At 64.0% G+C, this 18,720-nt stretch overlaps 1 protein-coding gene across 3 annotated transcripts in view; it reads right to left on the bottom strand.

The window, feature by feature from the left end:
• The window catches only part of BCAR1 (BCAR1 scaffold protein, Cas family member), a 34,025-nt gene extending 16,593 nt beyond the window's left edge, over positions 1 to 17,432 (bottom strand). The window contains exon 1 of one of the 3 annotated variants that reach the window (XM_070451537.1): positions 16,971 to 17,432. In XM_070451537.1, the coding sequence (XP_070307638.1) occupies positions 16,971 to 16,982 (12 nt within the window). In that variant the 5' untranslated portion in view covers positions 16,983 to 17,432. Of the gene's footprint in view, positions 1 to 2,220; positions 2,674 to 5,387; positions 5,604 to 16,970 lie in introns of those variants that run through there. The other 2 variants (XM_020883991.2, XM_070451536.1) reach the window with 2 other exon arrangements.
• Positions 17,433 to 18,720: the final 1,288 nt, after the last annotated feature.

The raw sequence follows: 18,720 nt of genomic DNA, 5'->3' as shown, positions 1-18,720 counted from the left end.
CCTCAGCCCCTGCCCCATGACACAGGAAGTGCCAGCAGAGTGAGTCACAGGAAAACCCCTCCAGCCCAAGGGGGCGGGTGCAGACAGGGGCATGCCCGCGGACGCCCCCCACCTCGGAGGAGGGCCGCCCGCGGAGCCGGCAGAGGGGCTTCAGGCAGCGCTGGCCTCTCGGGCGGCTGGAGGGCTCCACCCAGGGCCAGCGGGAAAGGGGGACGGGGTGGGAGGGAGGGCCCAGCCCCAGGAGGGCGCCCAAGGAGCTACCGGGGCACTGTGTGGCGTGTGAACACGTGGAGGAGTCAGCCCGCGGCGACCATACAGTCCAGGGAGGCCCGCGCCGGGCTGGGCAGTGCCTCCAGAGCGGGCACACGGCAGCAGGTGCCTGGCACCAGGAGTGCCTTGGCCTGCGTCAGCTGGTGCCCGCTGCCGCCCCGAGCCCCAGGGGCGGGCTCGCCACGGCCCAGGCACTGCCGCGCGCCAGCTGGCCGGGCACCACCCCGGGGCCTCCCAGCCACTCCTCACGCCCATCCCCAGGTCTGAGCAGCAGCACCAACACTGGCCTGGGTCTGCCCTCCCCGCACTGCGGGGACCCCGAGCAGGCCCCGCTGCCTCTCTGAGCACCCGGGCCCCCTGAGCTCAGGGGGGAGCCTGCTCTCCCAGGACGCTGCTTCTGGTTGGTGAGAGGCTTGCCTGGCCAGGTGCTGGGTTGGCCTCTGCAAGGCAGCGCGAGCCTAGCTTGACGGAGAAGACACACCACGGTCCGCCAGGACAGGGCGAAGAGTGGGACGCAAAACTAACGTGACAGGGCCAGCTCCCAGAGGCCGGGCTGAGGGCCTCCCCAAGAGAGACGTCTCAGGCAACTCACGAAGGACGAAAGCCAGGCGGCCAGGAAACCGTGCAGGGAAGCGCGTGTGGACAGAGGGCAGACACGAGACAGGACCGTGAAGCGGGGACAGGCTGGAGGGGAGCCAGGGCCGCGGCCTGGACTGGCAGGCCGCCTGGGGAGGACACAGCGAGGGGCCAGTAAGCATGTCCAGTGGTGGCACGCCGTGGCAGAACAAGGCAAGACCCACTGCTCCGGAGCACTCCTGCGCTGCAAGCGAGCCCCCGGGCCCGGGACCTTGCTCCAGGCTGAAGAGGGGCCTGTCCACCCAGCACCCGGCCCGCCAGCCTCCGTCACGAGCCCCAGGGACGTAGATCCAGGCCCTCGGGAGGGCACAGCACAGAGGCCCACCCATGTCCAGGCACCCCGTGGACGGCGGCCACCCACTCGAGCCTCTGGCCCCTCGCTCCTGACCTGGGGAGCCCCTTGCTAAATCTTACTCCTTCAGGATGCTACTCGGGTGTCGCCACCCCCAGGAAGGCTCCCACGTCCTTTCCCGGGCACCCACCGCCTGCTGCGTCCTCCCTGAAGTGCCGATCGACACCCCTCATCACTGCCCACTTCGTATCCCCCAATCTGGAGGTCCAGGACTGGGGGGGGGGAACCCCCGCACAAGCCGGGCTGAACCAGGGGCTGCTGACCTGCCGGGTGCAGGAGGGGGCGGTGCCCTGGCCTCCCTGGGAGCCGCCTGAGGAAGCCAAGACGGCCCCCTGACACGGCCTCGCCCCAGAGGGAGGGGACAGGGGCACCGCCAGCCCGAAGCAATACTCCCCAGGCAACAGTCTGCCACCGGCGCACCCAGAACAACGGGCTGGTTGTTGCACAGGGAGCTGAGAGGCTGTCCGCAGGCTGGCCTGGTGTGAGAATGGCCCTCGTTGTGTGCGCCAGACCCACCCGGGCCCAGGGCACAGAGCAGCTGGGCCATGGCCGCCATCAGACGGGTGTGCCTTCCACCCGCTGCCCCGGGGAGTCCCAGGTGTGCTCTGGGTGTCCCCAAACCCAGGCTCGGGGGTGGTGCTACCTGGCGGCTGAGAGACTGACAGAATCACAGTGACGACCTGACGACACGGCTCTTCTGCACACTCAGTTATCTCCTCCACCCATCGTACAGACGGGGAAACTGAGGCGCGCAACCGTTACCTGATCTGCCAGCGTCCTGGGCAGGACATGGCAGAGGAGCCCTGAGCTGTGTGGCAAAGCGCAGCCGGGTGGCCCCAGGGCACTGCTCAGGTCCATGGAAGCCGGGGCGGAAAGTTCACAGGCCTTGTCCCCCACCTCCCCATCCCTGCCCCCGCCACACACCCTGGCCCCGAGCACAGAGCCCCACACATGGCACTCACTCCGCAAACACTGGTTCTCTTCATGCATGGCCGTCTCAACTGTGGGCCAAGTTTATCTCTGGGGTATCCTGTTTGCTTGTCCCAAAGAGACCCTGCGGCCAGTGGATACAGCCAAAATGTGTGTGTGCCACCGCGGCAGCCCACGCCCACAGCTCACTCGTACCCTGGGACGCCCCCAGGAGGGCAGCCCCATGCCTAGGTCCCTGACAAGACTCCACTCTGCTCTGGGCTGCAGTGGGGCAGGGAGGACAGTGCCTTTTCCCTTTCCAGGGGTCCCCACACCCCCATCTCAGACAGCTGGCCTTGGCATTGCCCAGGACAACTGAGGGATCAGGGTCTGGGCTCAGGTCTTCAGTGTTCAGCGTGAGGAGCATGGGTGAGCCCCCCACGCCAGAGCCACCCTCTGGGAACAAGGGAGGCGTGCCTCCTTCCCTGCCTACTGGGCAGCGCCCAAGCCCCCAACGCAGAGCAGGCCCCAGGCCTGACTGCAGCAGCCAGAACAGGTCCACAGACACAGACCGGAAACCCGGCTGTGGGGAGTCACGGCCAGCAGCTCCCGCGGGCCAGTAGGCGCCCGGACCTGGCCGTGGCTCACAGTGGCTAGAGCAGAAGCCTCTATGTGCAGGTCCCAGGCAGGGAGCAGGGCGCGGGCAGGCGTCCCGGGCACAGACCCTGGAGGCTGGGCAGGGAGGGCCCTCCTGCCGTGGACACGACCTGCAGCCTCCAGGACACCAGATGGCGGGAAGAGGTGGGCCTAGCCCCAGGCGCTGAGGGGCCCCCGGGGAGGGACGAGACCAGAGCCCTCCGTCCCAGAGCCCGACCCACCTGCTGGCTGGGAGTGGGCCTCGCGCCCTGAGCCCCGCACCACTGCCACCCGCCTAGGGAGCTGATCCAGACCCCAGACGCGCTGGGATGGACCGCCCTGTTCAGTCTTGGGATCCGGCTGCTCGGCAGAGGGCCAGCACAGGCCGACCTTGACTTCACGGCCAGCATCAGGCCCTGGGAAGCCAGAACAGCCACCCCCCAGGTTTGCCACCAGAGGGGCCGAGGCAGAGGCACAGCCCATGTGGGGCGGCAGGGGCGTTGTTCCTTACAACGCCTTGGTCCCCCTCTCCAGTCCTAAATGATAACTCTCAGTAGTCCTTAAAGCAGCACCACCTGCTTCAGCAGGAGGAGGGAAGACACACGGGCACAAAGAGCACAGTTCTCCAGCTCAGAACAGTTCCAAGCCCCGACTTCCAGGACGCGCTGGAAAAGGGGTCTGGGACGGGGCCCTGCCCCTCCGCCCTGAGCTCCCTCCAGGCCAGCCAGTGCTTGGTCCCTCTCCCCACACAGAGATGGAAGCAGGTCAAGTCAGAGGCTCTCCCACCCGCCCCCTGGAGGGAGACCACCCTGGAGCTCCATAGGGGCCTTCAGGGCCCAGAGAGGAGGAACTTGGACAGTATCTTCCCGGAGAATGACCCAGTGCCCGCCGAGCACTGTCCCCACCCCCTTCCACCTGCTGGCTGGTTCTGGACGCCCCAGCCAGCCGTGGGCTCCTGGGGGATGGAGGAGAGCTCTCCAGGCTGAGAGAAAACGGACACTGAGACCCCTAAAAGAATGACAGATGCCAGGTGGGGGCCACTGAGGCAGTGCGGGAGCCAGAGAGAGACCCCACGGAGCTGGCACTACCCCCAGTCCCAGAAGGAGGGGAGCACATGGACGAGCTGGGCCACACCAGGAGACTGTGCTCTGGGTCAGCTCTGAGGACTGTAACGTCCCTCTCTGGCCTCAGTGCCCCCATCTGCACCTGGGGGGAGCAGCTGTCTGGGGGCCTCTCCCGCTCGGGCAGCACTCCCGGGGCACTGCCCTCAGTTCAGTCCCTTGCCCAAGCCTGGGCAAACGGGGCCAGCCCGCAGCGCTGACACCTCTGTTCAGCATAAGCATCCAGCTCTCCAGAGCGGAGGCTGACTGTCCTGGCAGAGCCTGGGGCTGCCCTAGCCTGCCTCTACACTGCACCCACTGGACTCTCCCCTAGCCGAGGTCAAGTGGGTGGTGGGTGCCAGTGCCAAGAGGGCTTGCCAACAGCTCCTCCCAGACTCCCTTCCGGCCAAGCTCCACCTGCACCCGGGCCTCTCTCTTGCTTTTCTAAGCCTGTTAGCCCTGACGTCCCTCCAGCCTAGCATCAGCTCCCCACCCTGGAAAGGAAATGGTCATGGGGGAGATGAGGCCACCGCCGGGCCTAGCTGCAACCGGCACAGCAAACCTGGAGAGGACCTCCCAACTGAGACTCTTAAGGCTGGGGAGAAAACAAGCTCCCTGTTCTCACGACCAGCTAGAGATGGGAGACCCCGACAACTCCCCGGGCCCTAACCCCTCACACTCCCCGACCTCCCCCAGGCCTCGGCAAACTGCAGCTTCTCCGAACCCGTCACCACCACCCGGGGCTCCGCCGAGCGCAGCAGCAACCCAGGGACGGAAGCCCGGGCTTCGGCCACCTCCCGGCTCGCACGCTCCACCCGCGGAGGCGAGGGCCCGGGATGGGACCGCCGCGTGGGCCTGGACTGCCCTGCCCGCCGTCCAGCTCCTACAACTCCTTTTGCAGCGAGCGAAGGCCATAACCGAGAGGAGCCCGCCCCGGATCCCGGAATCCAACGCTGACGACCCGGAGGTTAATTATTAACTTATCCGCGGACCACGCACTTGCTCCCGGCGCCCTCGATCCCTAGCCTGGGACAGGGGCAACCGACCCCCAAAACACACGGAGCACCACCTCGCCTCCTGGAAATTCACGGCCCAGGGGGCCCCGGGTCGTTGCTCCAGGCGATGGAGGGGGGCTCGGAGACGCGGCTCTCAGGCCCAAGGTCACCCGGCAGGCGCGGCCGGCAGGCGGGAGCAGGCCTGCGGCCAGCGACTTTCCCGGATCCAGGAACTTCCCTGCGGCCCGCGGCGCCTACGGTCCCCCACAGCCCCTGCCTTCGCGAGCCCGGGCCGCGCAGAGGGGGTTCCCAGGACCCCGGCCCCACGCCCCCGCGGCGGCCGTTCCCAGGACCCGCGGGTCCGGCAGGAAATGCCTCTCACTTAACCCCTTCCCGCCTGGGCCCGCCCGGTCCGCCCCTGTACGGGCAGAGCCGGGGGACCTCCGCGGACGACCCCGGGTGCGCGGACCCCGACCCGGCCGCGCTCACCAGGTAGTTCATGGTGTCCGCTGAGCCTGGGCTCCCCGCGGGGGCGCAGAGCGAACCGCCCGCGCCGCGCACTCGCGGCGTCCCGAGCGCCCCGAAGCCGCCCGGCTCCCGGGCCCGGGTCCAGCCGCCTCAGCGCCTCCCTGGCCACTGCCACCGCCCAGGGCCGGCCCGCCGCGCCCCGCCCGCCGCCTCGCCCGGCTCCGGCGTGCCCGGCCGCGCGCACCCATTGGCCACTCGGGCCCCCATGCAAATAGGCCGCCGGCCCGGGGGCGGGGCGCCGAGCAGGGCCCGCCTAGCCCCCGCCCCCGCCCCCGCCCCCGGTGCCGGGACTGCGCGGGGCTCCAGGAACCCGCCTGCCCCGCGCTCCGAAGGCCTGTCCCTGCCCTCCACCGAGGGCGAGCACGCACCCTCCTGAAAGGCCAAGGCCTTCCTCTTTCGGTAAGACTGCCGGGATTGCCCGCCTCTTCTGCGGCCGTGGTAGCCCCAAGGGCGCCAGCCTTCCCCGCCAGCCAGCGCAGGTCATTTCACACGTGTCCATCCAACAGTCCGACTCAGATCTGCACCCGGAGGAGCATGCCCCAGCTGGCAGAAAACTAAGATTCCGACCACCGCACCGACTCTGGTCAGGCCTGTGGTGTCTTAAGAGCCCCAGGATGTGAAGACACGGCAGGGAAGCCGGGGACGGCAGGGAAGCCGGGGACGGCAGCTGTCTCTGTGGGTAAGGCGGGGAGAGGAGGCCCGGAGCGCATCGTGTTCTAACAGCCACAGTGTGCGGGAGGCTCCAGCGCACCGGGGACAAGAAGCGTGTCCATCTACCCCCTGCTCCGAACTGAATCCAGCTTTCCTAGTGCTGCCCCCAGGCCTCTGCCCCCAACCAGATCCCTCAGTCAGCCCTGTGGAGGCTGACACCTCTGGCCCAACAACTCCCCTGTTTCAGCAGCAGGTGCTGGGAGGGATGCTGATGGGAATGGCCAGGAGGGAGAAGCACTATGGGAAGCTGAGTGGAGGGCACCTAGGGAGGGCACCCCTCCCTAGGAGACAAGCTGTGACCGTCTCTGAACGTGGTCCAGGGCTGCACGGCGGTCTGCAGGGAGATCTAGGATGGAGCCGGCTCCACCTGGGGTTCTCCCACAGGCTGCCTTCTCGAGCCACTTGCTGAGTGTGCAGACACCCTCAGGCAGCTCGGAATGCCAGCGAAGCAGTGGGGCATATCCTGTAGAGAACGCCCGGGGGTGGCCTATAAAACACATACAAGCTGGAGGAAGACCCAAAGGTGTCCCTCCACTGACACCCAGGCTGACAGCCCCTCTCCAGGTGTGCTACCATGGGCAGGCTCTCCCTCATGTATAAAAGGAAGGGGCTGGCTGGTCATAGATCTCTTGGAAAGCTTGTTAAGAGACAGATTCCTAGGTCCCTTCCTTCAGAAAAACTGGGAGTGGGGGGAATCCAGACATCTGCATTTCCCCCAAAAGTGTTTGGGGAACCACTGGACGGAACTCTCAGCACAGCGTGTGGGTAAAGAGCAGCAGGGTTTGGACACAGGGGGACCCAGAGTCCTCAAGAAGGAACGGGACAAGCTGCCACCTATGGCCACCTTAGGACTGGCCCCCTGTGCCCTTCGAAACAGCCCAGTTCCCCACAGGAGAGCCAGCTCTCAGGGAAATGCTGCCAAGGGTGTCCCCTCCCGCTTGTTCCCAAGCCTGCGCCCCAAAGTCAGAAAGGAAGCCGTGGGCCTGCCCTGTCCTCAGCCTGACTAGCACCTCGGCTTCCAAGGAAACATCAGAACAGCGGGCCGTGAGTGAACACCTGTCCATGCTGAGTGGAGGGGGTCCTTAGGTTTTCCCGGGGTCTCCACTCGGGTGGAGAGTGGGGTGGGGGCCAGGCTCCACAGCCAGGCAGCAGGTCTCCACAGAGATGGGCAGGGACATCCTTGTTGAGCCGGCCTTGGGAGAGCGAGGAAGCCGCTGGGAACAAGACCAGAGACCCTCCCTCCGCGGGGCTGGTTTAAAGCCGCACGGGGGCGGGGCTGCTCTAGTGGGCGGGCAGGCGGGGGAGGAGAACCCAGCTCTGGCCCAGGCATTTCAAAAATTTGCTCCTTTTCCACTTAAACTCCCCACCCCCCCAAGACTGTGCCTCCCAGAATGGCATTTCCGCTTTAGAATCCAGGCCCCGGGATCTGTGCCCCACTGTGCTGGAAGGGGAGAGGCTGAAGGGGGAGTGGGGTGCCCCCTCCAGGCCTGCCTGGGGATCTGGGGGAGGGGCGCCCATTGGGCAGCTCCGCGGGTCTGTGGGGGAGCAGACCCTCCCAGGCCAACGGCCAAGGGACGCAGCCCCCAGGACAGCGCTCAGTCCAGCCCTGGGCCAAGGCCTCTATATGATCACATGCTCACCTCGTGCCCACAGTGATCCTGCACAAGCTTCCCAATTCGCCCCATTTTCCAGATGAAGAGGCTGAGACCCAGTTTCCCGCCCCCCCCACCCCACTCCACAGACTGCAATCCCTGAAGAGAGGGCCGGAGGGGCTGCTAGAGCGCAGCCCACCCTGAACCCCCTGCGGCACCTTCAGGACCTGTAGGGCAGAAAGGGGGTCATGGAGCAGGGGTGCCCAGGGAAGCCGAGGACCTTGCCACACTCAGAGGCCCCAAGGGACAAGTATGTAGGACCCAAGCACCATCCTCAGACACAGTGAGCTCAGAAGGGGGCCCGGGAGCGCCCCTCCCACACGAAGGCCACCCTGTAGGGTGACCGCACCGCATGGCCGGGACGGAAAGGATGGACAGGTTGGGAGAAGCCAGCAGAGCGCCAGCTCCTCCCAGAGCACCGTGGTCAACCCAGCGGCTGCCCCTCTGCCAGGCTGTGGGCGCACTCACAGCTGAGGTGTCCCCCCAGTCCCCGGGGGAGCAGCTGTCTGTGCAAGGCCGATGGTGGCCCGCGCCCCAGGCTGTTGGTTCCCGTGCGTCCATCACCGGCCCGCTGGGGCAGGCGCTGCTGGCGATCCTGGGCCTTGAGTGAGGAGACACGGCGCCTGCCCTCTGGGCTTCAGGGGGTCTTATTGTCGACGTCAGACCCACAGCACAAAGAACAGTTCTTGCTTTAGCCCCAACAATGTCTGTGGCAGCATTTATAACAGCAAACAAAGAGAGGCATAATGTAAATGCCCAGCTATAGCGGACTGGTTGGGCCACCAGAACCTCTCGATGGAATCCTGTGCAGCTATTAAGATGGCCACTTTCAAAGGCTAAAATCATGCAAGAAAATGCTGATGCCAAGTTAAGCGTGGACTGAAATGGCTAGCTCCAAGTGGCTCAGACAGCCGCCTTCTCCTAAGCCTGGGCTTTCCCAGCAGCACTGAGGGGGGCCGGCCGGCTCCAAGGGCGCAGCAGCAGGGAAGGATTTCCTGAGGCCGGAGGTGAGGGCTGCCAGCCACAGGGACAGGAAGAAAGGATGCCTCTGGAAGGCCGTGGTGGACGCCTGGCCCTGGGCTGGCCACGCACACCAGCAGGCTCCAAGGCAGCCTGTGAGGCGGAGCCAGCCCTGCAGGCAAGGGGGCAGGACCCCGCAGGGGCCCAGCTACGCCAAGAACCACTGTCACACGGCTGCCGCCCCACACATCGCCCTCCCGGGGCCAGGACAGAACCATCCCACCCAGAGGCTCGGACAGGGGCAGGGCCTTGCCCCGGCACACCTCCAGAAAGTGACAGAGCCACAAAGTGCAGACCGGCTACCAGGGCGTGTTCCCACAGAGGAGCACCCCAGGGGACCCCAGACAGAGCAGCCCCCGGGGGCTGGAGCCATGAAGCGTTGCCCTCCAGGTGGAGAAACCACGGGCGTCCATGTGTCATTATGGCGGTGACCAGCTGTAGGGCAGGCTCCAGTCCCCCCGCAGGACCCCGGGTCAGCCCCCAGGGGTCTGGGTGCAAGGGCAGGACCAGGGCAGAGTGTGGGGCAGACCCAGAGCTGGGGGGCTGGACAGCCTGGACCCCCACCTTAAGGCAGCTCCCTCCCTGCCTCAGGCTCTTTCAAGGGCAGCACAGTCTCCTAATTCTTTTAATTGCTTTTCTAATTTGAAAATTAAGCAGGCACAGAGGCACCTGCAGGGAGGTGCTGGCTTCAGATTGGGGCTCTGCTCACATGGCTGGGGCGCTTCCCAGGGGCTCTCTGCCCCAGCCCTGGGTGCGGACCCCAGTAGCCTGAGAGCCCCCTTCTCTTCCTGTGTGCCTCAGAGAGCCAACAACCAGCTCCCCCACTTCTGTGCACAGAGGCCTGCCCCCCTCCCCGGCTGGCACCGGGACCCCACTCCCTGGGCCCTCACCCCTCCCCTGGTCCTCGCCCCCACAGCGGCCCCTCAGCACTGCCTGGGGGAGGGCGGGGGGTGGGAGAAGGGAGGGCTGGGACGAGCCCCTGTCCTCGGAGAGAAAGCTGGGCGGCTGAGCTCTGGCGGGCAGCCTGGGCGGCAGGGCCAGGGTGTGGTCAGGCAGCACCAGCCCGCCATCTGCCTGCCTCTCCCATGGCAACCGGCCCCGGCGCGAGGGCAAGGGGAGGGGCGACTGAACATGCCATCTGCTGCCTCCACCCGCTTCTGCCGGAGGACAGGTGCCAGCACCCACCGCGGCCCCCGAGGGGATCAGTGTGGCCCCGACATCAGTGGGGGTCGGGGAGCCGGTGGGGTCACAGGAGGGACCCAGGAGCCCCAGGCTAACGCGGCCCCCGATGGTGGGGCCGCACAGGGCCCCGCCCTTCCGCGCCTGCTCCAGCCTGCAGGGTGCTCCAGGCGCCCCTGGCCCACTGGTCCTCCTCCGGGTTGGCCTGCAGGCCAGGAGCTCTGAGTCCACCCGGTGTGGGGCCTCCGTGGTCGCTGCGTCTCTCACAGCCTCTGGGATGGCACATGTTAAATGTAATCACAGGCCAGGAGGCTGCAGGCACATTCACGCCTCCACCTTAGACACCAGCCCTGCCCCACCAGGCACGCTCCTGGGCACCCACATCTCGTGCACAAGTGCCCTCCGGTAAGCCGCCCCTGCTCTCCCAGCCCTGCATTTCCACACCCCCTGGGCGGTTCTGCAGCAAAAACCTTTCTGCGAAGCACAGGTGCCCCCAGACCCCCAGCCACCGTGGAGAGGTGGGCAGGGTCTCCCCTCAGCCCGGCGACTGGGGTGTGGCCATAACGGGGTCTATCAGGACACACCCTCCAGCACCTGCTCCCCGCTGGAACACCACTGCCAGAAAACAAGTCCTTGTCCTTGGGGAACGTCCACTCCAGGGTGGGTGTGGGGGGCAGCGGCGAGACACAGAATGTCTGGGGAGGACGACACAGACAGCAGGGAACAGAGAGGGCTCCTTTATACAGATGCGGGCTCCTCTCTGAGGAGGTGGCATTTGAGCAGCGTGTGACTCTTTTGCTCAGGCTCATTATACAGAAAAAAGTAAGTCAAGGTTTGTAAAAAATAGCACAGTCATGCCAACAACTCCCGGGGTGTGAAGCACAGCACGTGGATAGGAGCGGCTCTCAAGCCAGCCTCCCCCATTGGAGCTTCTTGAGGGGTCCTCGGGACCTGCGGAGTGACTGCCTGGCGGGGTGCCTTGGCGGGCAGCCAGGGACAAAGTGGGGAGCCCAGGAATCCATCCAAACCAGGGAGGGTGGAGAGACAGGGGCAGCTCCCAAGAGAGCTCCATCTCCTCTTAGAAGCCTCTCCCCATCAGCTCAGGAAGAGGGGATTTGAGCCCCGGATACCTAGGGAGGGCTGTGGACAAGAAGGCACGTGTCACACCGCTCTGAACAATCACGGTACTTTGGGGAACTCGGCATTTAGGGAACACAGACAACTCTCTGGGCATGCCTCAAGGCACACAGGCCTGGATATCAGGTTTTATAAAATACTGAAATCGGGTATTATACCATCACCAACGCTAGTATGTCCTAGTATTAAAAGCACTCAGCACACAGGACTAGAGACAGACATCCATCAGCAAGAGAGCAGGACGTAGAGTCAGAAGTGGACTGCTCAGCACAGCAGCGAAGACAGAACTATTGATACACACCCTGTGGGTGAGAATCTCAAAATCATTTTGCTGAATGAAGTCAGACCCCAAAGAGTATACACTATGATATGCTTCCTCTTGCATCAAGTTCAAGAATAGGTGAAACCCTTCCATGATGAGAGAAATCACAATGCTGACCACCAGACATCAACACAACACTATAAGTCAACCACACACCGGTAAAAATTAATTTCCTAAAATGGGTCATGGGATAATCATAGTTTTTCCTTTTGAAAAAACAAAAAAACCAATGTTGACCACATTATAGGGGTGGGGCACACTTTACAGTAAGGTAGTACCTGTGAACTTTCTGAGATGATGGAGAGGTTCAGCACCATGATTCGTTGATGGTTACATGGGGTCTACATTAGTCAAAACTTATCCAACTGTACACCTAATGTCTGTGCATTTCACTACATAGAAAACCTTCTCAGTTAAGAGAGTCTCAATTGGTAAAAATAAAACATATCACAGAGGAAACAATAAAGGGCATTAGGAATACCAAAAAGTAGGTATTGCGATCCTAAACCCAATGCGTTACTTTTTGCTCTGGCTGTCAGGGAGTGTCAAGTTAAATTTGTATGCCTACATACCCCATACATTACAAAGCTCTGGATTTTGTGATGATCCCAAACTCTGTCCTTCACTATAATCTGTTTAAAATCCTTACTGGAATTTGGTAGGGTTTAAATAATAAAATTGAATTCCTGGGAAAAAAAAAAAAACCTTAGAGAAGGGATTAACTTTAGAAAGCTGTAACTTGTGACCAGCTCTCCTAGTGGGCATCCATCACCACCTCCCAGGTCCCTGACCTGTCCCCAGATCTTTGTCTTGAAGAGAGGGAGACAGTGGTTCAGTAAACTAAGAGAAAGCCAAAGAAATGATGGAGTGAGACTAGGATGCAATCACAGCAAGCGGCTGTGATGAAGCCCTGTCAGAGGCTGGTGAGGCGCAGCTGAGCGCGGGGAGCACACCTCCTGCTGGGCCACGGGAGGGGAGGTCAGGAGGGGCCGCCTCCTAGCTCTGCGGTCCTACCTCAGTCATAAGCTAGAGCCCCCTCCTGGAGGGGCCAGGATACACCCCACAGTGTCTCCTTCCCACCTAGCCTTCCCATGCTCGGCAGGCTGCTCTGACCACATCTGAAATCAGCCCTGTGCGCACAGATCCAGCAGCTTCCACCTCCTGCTACACGGCACCCACTCTTGGGGGCACTCAGGGCAGGGCATCCAGCCGGCCTGGGGCACAGTGGGCCCGCTGTTGGCACCACTGGAGGGCACTCCATCTGCTGGGTAAGGGCAAGTACCTGCCCATCCAATGCTGAGAGACAGGGGTCCCACAGGCAGGCAGGGGAGTGGCCAGGGTCCTCCTACAGCTTAAGGCCTGGCAGGAATGGGCCACAAAAAAAGGGCTACTGGAGGCAGACTGGGCAAGCCGTGGAGAATTATGGGGGCAGGGGGCTGGTTGTGCAGGAGCCAGGAGTGGTCTTGGCTATCGCACCAGCCACCAGTGGCAGGATAAAGATAATAACCTCAACAACAGTAGCTGCTATGACTTATTAGCCTCTTAGAGAAAGCTTTCTGCAAACCTCGCCAAGATCTCATAAAAGCCCAAGATCTCAGTGCCCTTATGATCCCCAGAATACAGAGGACACAGGCTCAGAGAGGTTCAGGGGTTCGCTCAAGGTACAGACGACCCTGCCCCATCATTCTGGAGCCACGGCCCTCAACCCGCCAAACACTGTCCCCCCAGAAGCGACTCTCTGGGGCCCCATCACCATCAGCTGGGCTTCCAGTGCCTGTGCAGGGACGCAGACCCCGGGGTGTGGGGGCTGGCCAGGGGTCATCGGTGCTCCTTGGACCACCTCCTCAGCAGGTGAGCAGGCTGGAGAGAGAGGAGCCAGGCGGGCCCGGGTCCTGCCCTAGGAACCTGACAGCAACGAGACAACCCCCTGATGATGAGTGCACGACCACTGCTGGGAATCGTGGAGGGCTTCCCGCAGGGGGCCTCTGCTGAACAAGAGGAGGGACAGGGGAAGCACTGTGGGGTCAGAGGTCACTTCCCAGCCAAGGCCGGTGTGGGGGGGCGTGCCCGGAGCTCTGGAACCTGAAGCGAGGACCTTGGACTTGGGCTTGCTGAGCTCTGCTGCTCTCTTCTGCACCCGTCCTCCCAGGCCCCCGCCGCCTCTGGCCTGGCTGCCCAGGCCGGAGCCACCCAGTCCCCTGGCCAGCTCTCCAGCAGTGGCAGCAACTGGCAGAGAGCCGGGTACAAAGGGCACCCCGGGACCATTGGCAGAGGCTCAACCAGGTGCCACTCCTGCTCCACGGATCTCCCGATGGGCTGATCCGCCCTGCCACACCTCCCCAGAGAGCTGCCTGGCCACCCTGAGCCCCAGGAGCCCCACGGTGCTCCATGGAGCCCCAGAAGCTCCATGGGTGCTGAAGGGCTGACTCGAACTCATGCTCAGAAAGCCACGAGCGGAGGGGCGCTTTCTCAGCAGCCCTGGCCTCAGCACGGCTCAGCAGGCCGCAGGCCCACAATTACAGAGGCCACGCTCGCTTGCTGGCTTTGGACGCCGCCTGACTCGGTTCCCAGCCTGGCCCCATCCCTCAGTGGCCGTGCGACCTGGCAGGATGACAGGGCCTCCTGGAGCCCAGCGCCCGGCACAGGGAACGCTCCACACACGTCAGCACCTGGCTCCTTGAAAGAACCTGTCCCTCACTTAATACAGGAGCAGAGGAGAGGCTGGAGCGGCTGTGCCCATTTCACAGACAGGGAACAAGCAGCAGGAACAGGCAGCAGACAACTTCTCTAGCAGCTGGAAGCCAGCTTCCTGCCTGACAGTGCTGGGGGGCAGCGTCACTCCTAAATTCAGATCATGCCAGTGTCCACCAGGGCTCTCGGGTGAGTGGTGTAGCCATTTCCCTTACCAAACGTCTCCTGCCTGCCCAGAGAGAGGAGGTGGGCCTGGGCGCTGAGCAGCCATGCCTGAGAGGAGGGCAGACATCAGAGAACAGCCAGGAAGTGCCTCTCCTGGCGCTGTGTGAACTCTGCCCTCAGCTCAGGGCACAGGCGGGAGTATGAGGCGGGGGGTCAGGAGGACCCTGCGTGCCGTCCTCTCTCTGGGCCCCAGTCAGTTGTACAGTCATGTCTGACTCTGTGCGACCCCACGGACTGTATCCTACCAGGCTCCTCTGTCCATGGAATTCTCCAGGCAAGAACACTGGAGTGGATTGCATGCACTCCTCCAGAGGATCTTCTTGACCCAGGGATTGAACCCGGGTCTTCTGCATTGCAGGAAGATTCTTTACTGTCTGAACCACCAGGGAAGCCCCAGACCACATGTGGGTCAGATGATGGAGTGAGACCAGCTGGTCCTTGGAGGGTCCCCCTGCTCTGACACTCAGGAGGTCCCTCCTGGCCCAATCTGGCCTGTCCCAACCTCTTTTCCCCCCTGGCCCCCACCATTGCCTCCCACCCCATTCTGAAGCATCTGGTAATTGCTGTGGGCCAAAGTGCCTGCGTCAGCCCCATCCAGGAAAAGACTGCCCAAATGAACGGGTATGCTTAAAACCCAAACGTGTCTGTGAGCACCACGTGGGCGGTCATCATTCTGGGTTCCCAGAGCAGGGCTTGAGCAGGAGGCTGGCCTCACCACTCACCAGCACATGAAAGCAATTTTCTGAACATTTCATGGCTGCTCCGAAAATGAACTTCGTCTCCCAGTGCCACCAGTTCACACATCACCAGCGGGCCCGGGAGAGACCCAGGGTGATTCGATAGTCCGGTATGTGTGGACAGAGGGAGACACCCCCCCACTCCCCCTGCAGAAACTCCAAGGGCTGCGGCTGCAGACGGAAGGGTGGGAGAAGATGTGGAGCTGGCAGTGTGGACGGACAGGGCAAAGATGGACCGCAGGTGTCCAGGGCAGGTGTCCACAACGGTGCCTGTCTGTGCAAGTCGCACCCACAGTGGGGCCCTCACACCAGCCCTCTCCTCTCACAGACGGGGCCACGGAGGCACAGAGCCCAGGAAGGCTGCCCAGAGTGCTCAGGCGAGGGGTCCGGGTGCCATCCCAGACCCTGTATCCAAACCTCTGCTGTGACTGTGGAAAACCACACAAAAGCGAGCATGGACCTCCCAAACTCAGGCTGTCCAGGCTCTGATGTGGCCTAAAAGTCCCATTCTCTGTTCACTCATGCCCTGGAGACTCCGGCCCTCGGGCAGGCTTAGGTGGCCCACCTCGTCTCTCTGGTCAGTGCCCAACAGGGTCAGGGCAGGTGCCCTGATGCCCTGAGCCAGAAAGGACCCAGAGCCTTGCAGGAAGGCAGAGCAGGAGAAGGACTTGGCAGGCATTTTCTGTCTTCTTTCTTTCTTCCTAAAGATGAGGCAATTATGCTCAGAACCAGAACAGACGGGGGTGGGGGGTTCACATCAGCACGGTCTGGAAGCCCTAATTTTTTCATCTGTAACTCTGCATTAACCGCTTCTGGAGGCGGGCAGGAGCTGGGATCTTTAATTCCATAATAACAATGCTTCGCTCTTACACAGCATCTCTTCTCCGATAATCTCCATGCGCACTCTATGGTGGTTAATTAAAAGGCCACTTGCCCTGCCAAGAAGCCCCAAACTGTCTGCCTCATCGTAAGGATGGGGTCCCCCAAGTGGGAAGCAGTTCCACAGACAGGCCAGGTGGACATGCACCCAGGGACCATTGCCCCCTCCTGTCAGAGGGAAAACCCCTAAAGGCCACCAGGAAACAATGGCTGGAGGCCAGGGCTTTACAGCACAAGGCCCTCTTCCCAGCAGGAAGTAGGGTAGCAGCCCGCACCTCAGGTGGTGCCTCTGCAAAGCGGGCTGGGGGCTGCATCTGAGGCCTGGTGACCAAGGGCAACGGGGACCACTGGCCACCCTCGCAGGCGGGGCTCAGATGCCTGCAGGTGACCGGCCTGTGTGGAGCCCGGGGTGGGGTCGCCCGAGCCTGCTTGCTGGGCTAGCAGGAGAGGGTGCCAGGTGAGAAGAGAAGCCCCCACGGCTAGGGGGGTAAGAAGAGGCGAGGGCTTGCACCCTTGGGGGCTTCAACGGCAGAGGTAACTTCCCGGAGAGTGCATCCTCGGGTTCTGAAGGGTGGGCGCAGATCCCCACCGCTAAGCCGGCCTGGGCGCGAGGGGTCGCGGAGAGAAACATCCGGGCCCCGGCCGGGGAGGCCCCTGAGCACCGCAGGGCGGCGGTCCCAGGCGGACCCCCGGTGGGGGTACGTGGACCCCGCCCCCTCAGCCGGCCCGGCCGCCTGGAGGGGGTCCAGGGGAGCGGCCGGGCCCTCTCCCCGCCGGGCCTGGCCACCTTGGCGGGGGGGGGGGGGGGGGGGGGGGTTGCTCCTGGGTGCCGGCGCGGACCCCGCCCGACCCGGGTCCCCAGGGAGAGGGCGCAGGGAAAGGCGGGGGCGCGGAGGCCGGCCTCGGGGAGCCGCCCCCCGCCGCCCCGGGCGGCGCGAGGCCGCGGGCCCGGTGGGGGCAGGAGCGGGCCAGGCCGGCGGTCGGTACTCACCGGCACGGACATCTTGGCCGCCGCTCCCGGGGCCCAGACGGGCAGCGGCGCCGGCAGGCGGGGCGCTCGGTCCGCCGCGCTCAGCGCCCCCGGCGCGGTCCCGGCGCTCTCGGGGCTCCCGCGCGGTCCCGGAGGTCCTGCGCGTTCCCGGCGCGCGCTCCCGGCACTCTCGGGGCTCCTGCGCGCTCCCGGCGCGGGGTCCCGGCGCTCTCAGGGCTCCCGCGCGCTCCCGGCCGCTGGACTGTCCGGCCGCCCCAGCCCGCGCCGCGCATGCGCCGCTAGCGCCGCCCCTCCCCCTCGGAGCTCCGCCGCCTGCGGCCGCGTTAAAGGCGAGGACCCCGGACCCCGGGCTTTTTCTGTCGGCCCAACACGGCGACAGGGCTCGGTCTCCGCCCTTTACCCATCGGTCAGGGACCACCTCGAGGCGCACCATCTCCTGCCTGCCTGCCGGCTCTGGAAGCCTGAACGCCCACCCCACCCCACCCCACCCCCAACCCCACTTTGCCCAGCCCAGGGCGCTGGCCGCCTGCCCTGTGGTCTGGCCGGGCTCCCAGCCCGTGTCTGAGGACGATTGCAAGTCAGCCGATCAGGGCTCCTAGAAACCTTTCCCGCTCTCCCCGCTGAAGGCCTCGGGACCCCTCTCCACCCCCACCCGTATCCCCCCAAGCAGCGAGGCCCAACGTTCCTCGCCGGCGCTGCCTCCCCTGACTGCTCCTCCTCAGGGATGCTGAGCGCCCGACTCCCGGAAACAGCCTGGCTGATCCAGGTCACCGAACAGAGCTGGCCTGGCTCCTGGGGAGGATCCTGCCTCCTGCTTATCCCCGCTGAAGGGCCAGCCCTGCCCCGGAGCCCGGGCTTCAGACATCGAAGACAGACGTTCCAGGGCTTGAGCCTTCCTTTCTCTGGGTTAACCCCCAGTTTCTTCAGCTGTTGCGCAGCTGCCGTGGTGCCCAAGTCTGAGCACATACCTGCGCATCCTAGCTGCCCCGCCCCCTGTCCCCCTTGCAGTCCCCGCGGTTACTTCTAACAGACCGAGGCTCTGAGCCCCCTCAGCTACCAGAAGGCAGTACCGGGGTCTGACCACTCTGTTCCGCTGCCCACCACGTACAAACAGTCCCCGCTTCCCGGGGGCCCTTCCCGGACTAGAGGCGGCAGGCAGGGCCACAGCAAGCAGAGGGGGGTCTGGGGTGACAGCTGCCACCCCCTCAAAGGGCCTTCTGTGTGTGTCTGGCAGGCAGTCCTGCCCGCGCCCACCCGCCCGCATCCAGCTGGTCCGGGGCTCCTGAGCTGGAAGCCGCAGTTAAGTGTGGTGCCCGGCCGCGCGGTGTCTCAGAGGTGCCCCCCCACAAAACACACACACACACACACACACACACACACACACACACACACTGCCCCAAGCCCCGCCTTCCTGCTGAAGCCCGGCTCCGCCCCTTCTTTCTTTCCCACTCTGTCTGAATTCTTATCGCCCACTGTTCCTGTGTCCTCTCCCGGCCCTGGGAATTGAGAAATGGAAACCCAGCAGAGGGGTGCGGCTGGACCACAATCTCTAAAACCATCCGTGCCTCCAACTGGCCCCCTGTGACTGCTTTCCCAGAAAGGCCATCATAGGCTCATCCCTTAGTGCTGGCAGAGAGAACACGGGCCAGACCCTCCCTCACTCCGAGGTAGAGACCCAGGGCCTTGGGTGTGGGGCTGGGAGCAGCCAGAGGGGCCCCGTCATTGCACTGAGCAGCCAGCAGGACCAGGT

Source organism: Odocoileus virginianus, chromosome 20, assembly GCF_023699985.2.
Source record: "Odocoileus virginianus isolate 20LAN1187 ecotype Illinois chromosome 20, Ovbor_1.2, whole genome shotgun sequence".
NCBI classification, from domain to species: domain Eukaryota; kingdom Metazoa; phylum Chordata; class Mammalia; order Artiodactyla; family Cervidae; genus Odocoileus; species Odocoileus virginianus.
Note: the sequence above shows the minus strand (reverse complement) of the source record. Positions and strands in the feature narration are given on the sequence as shown.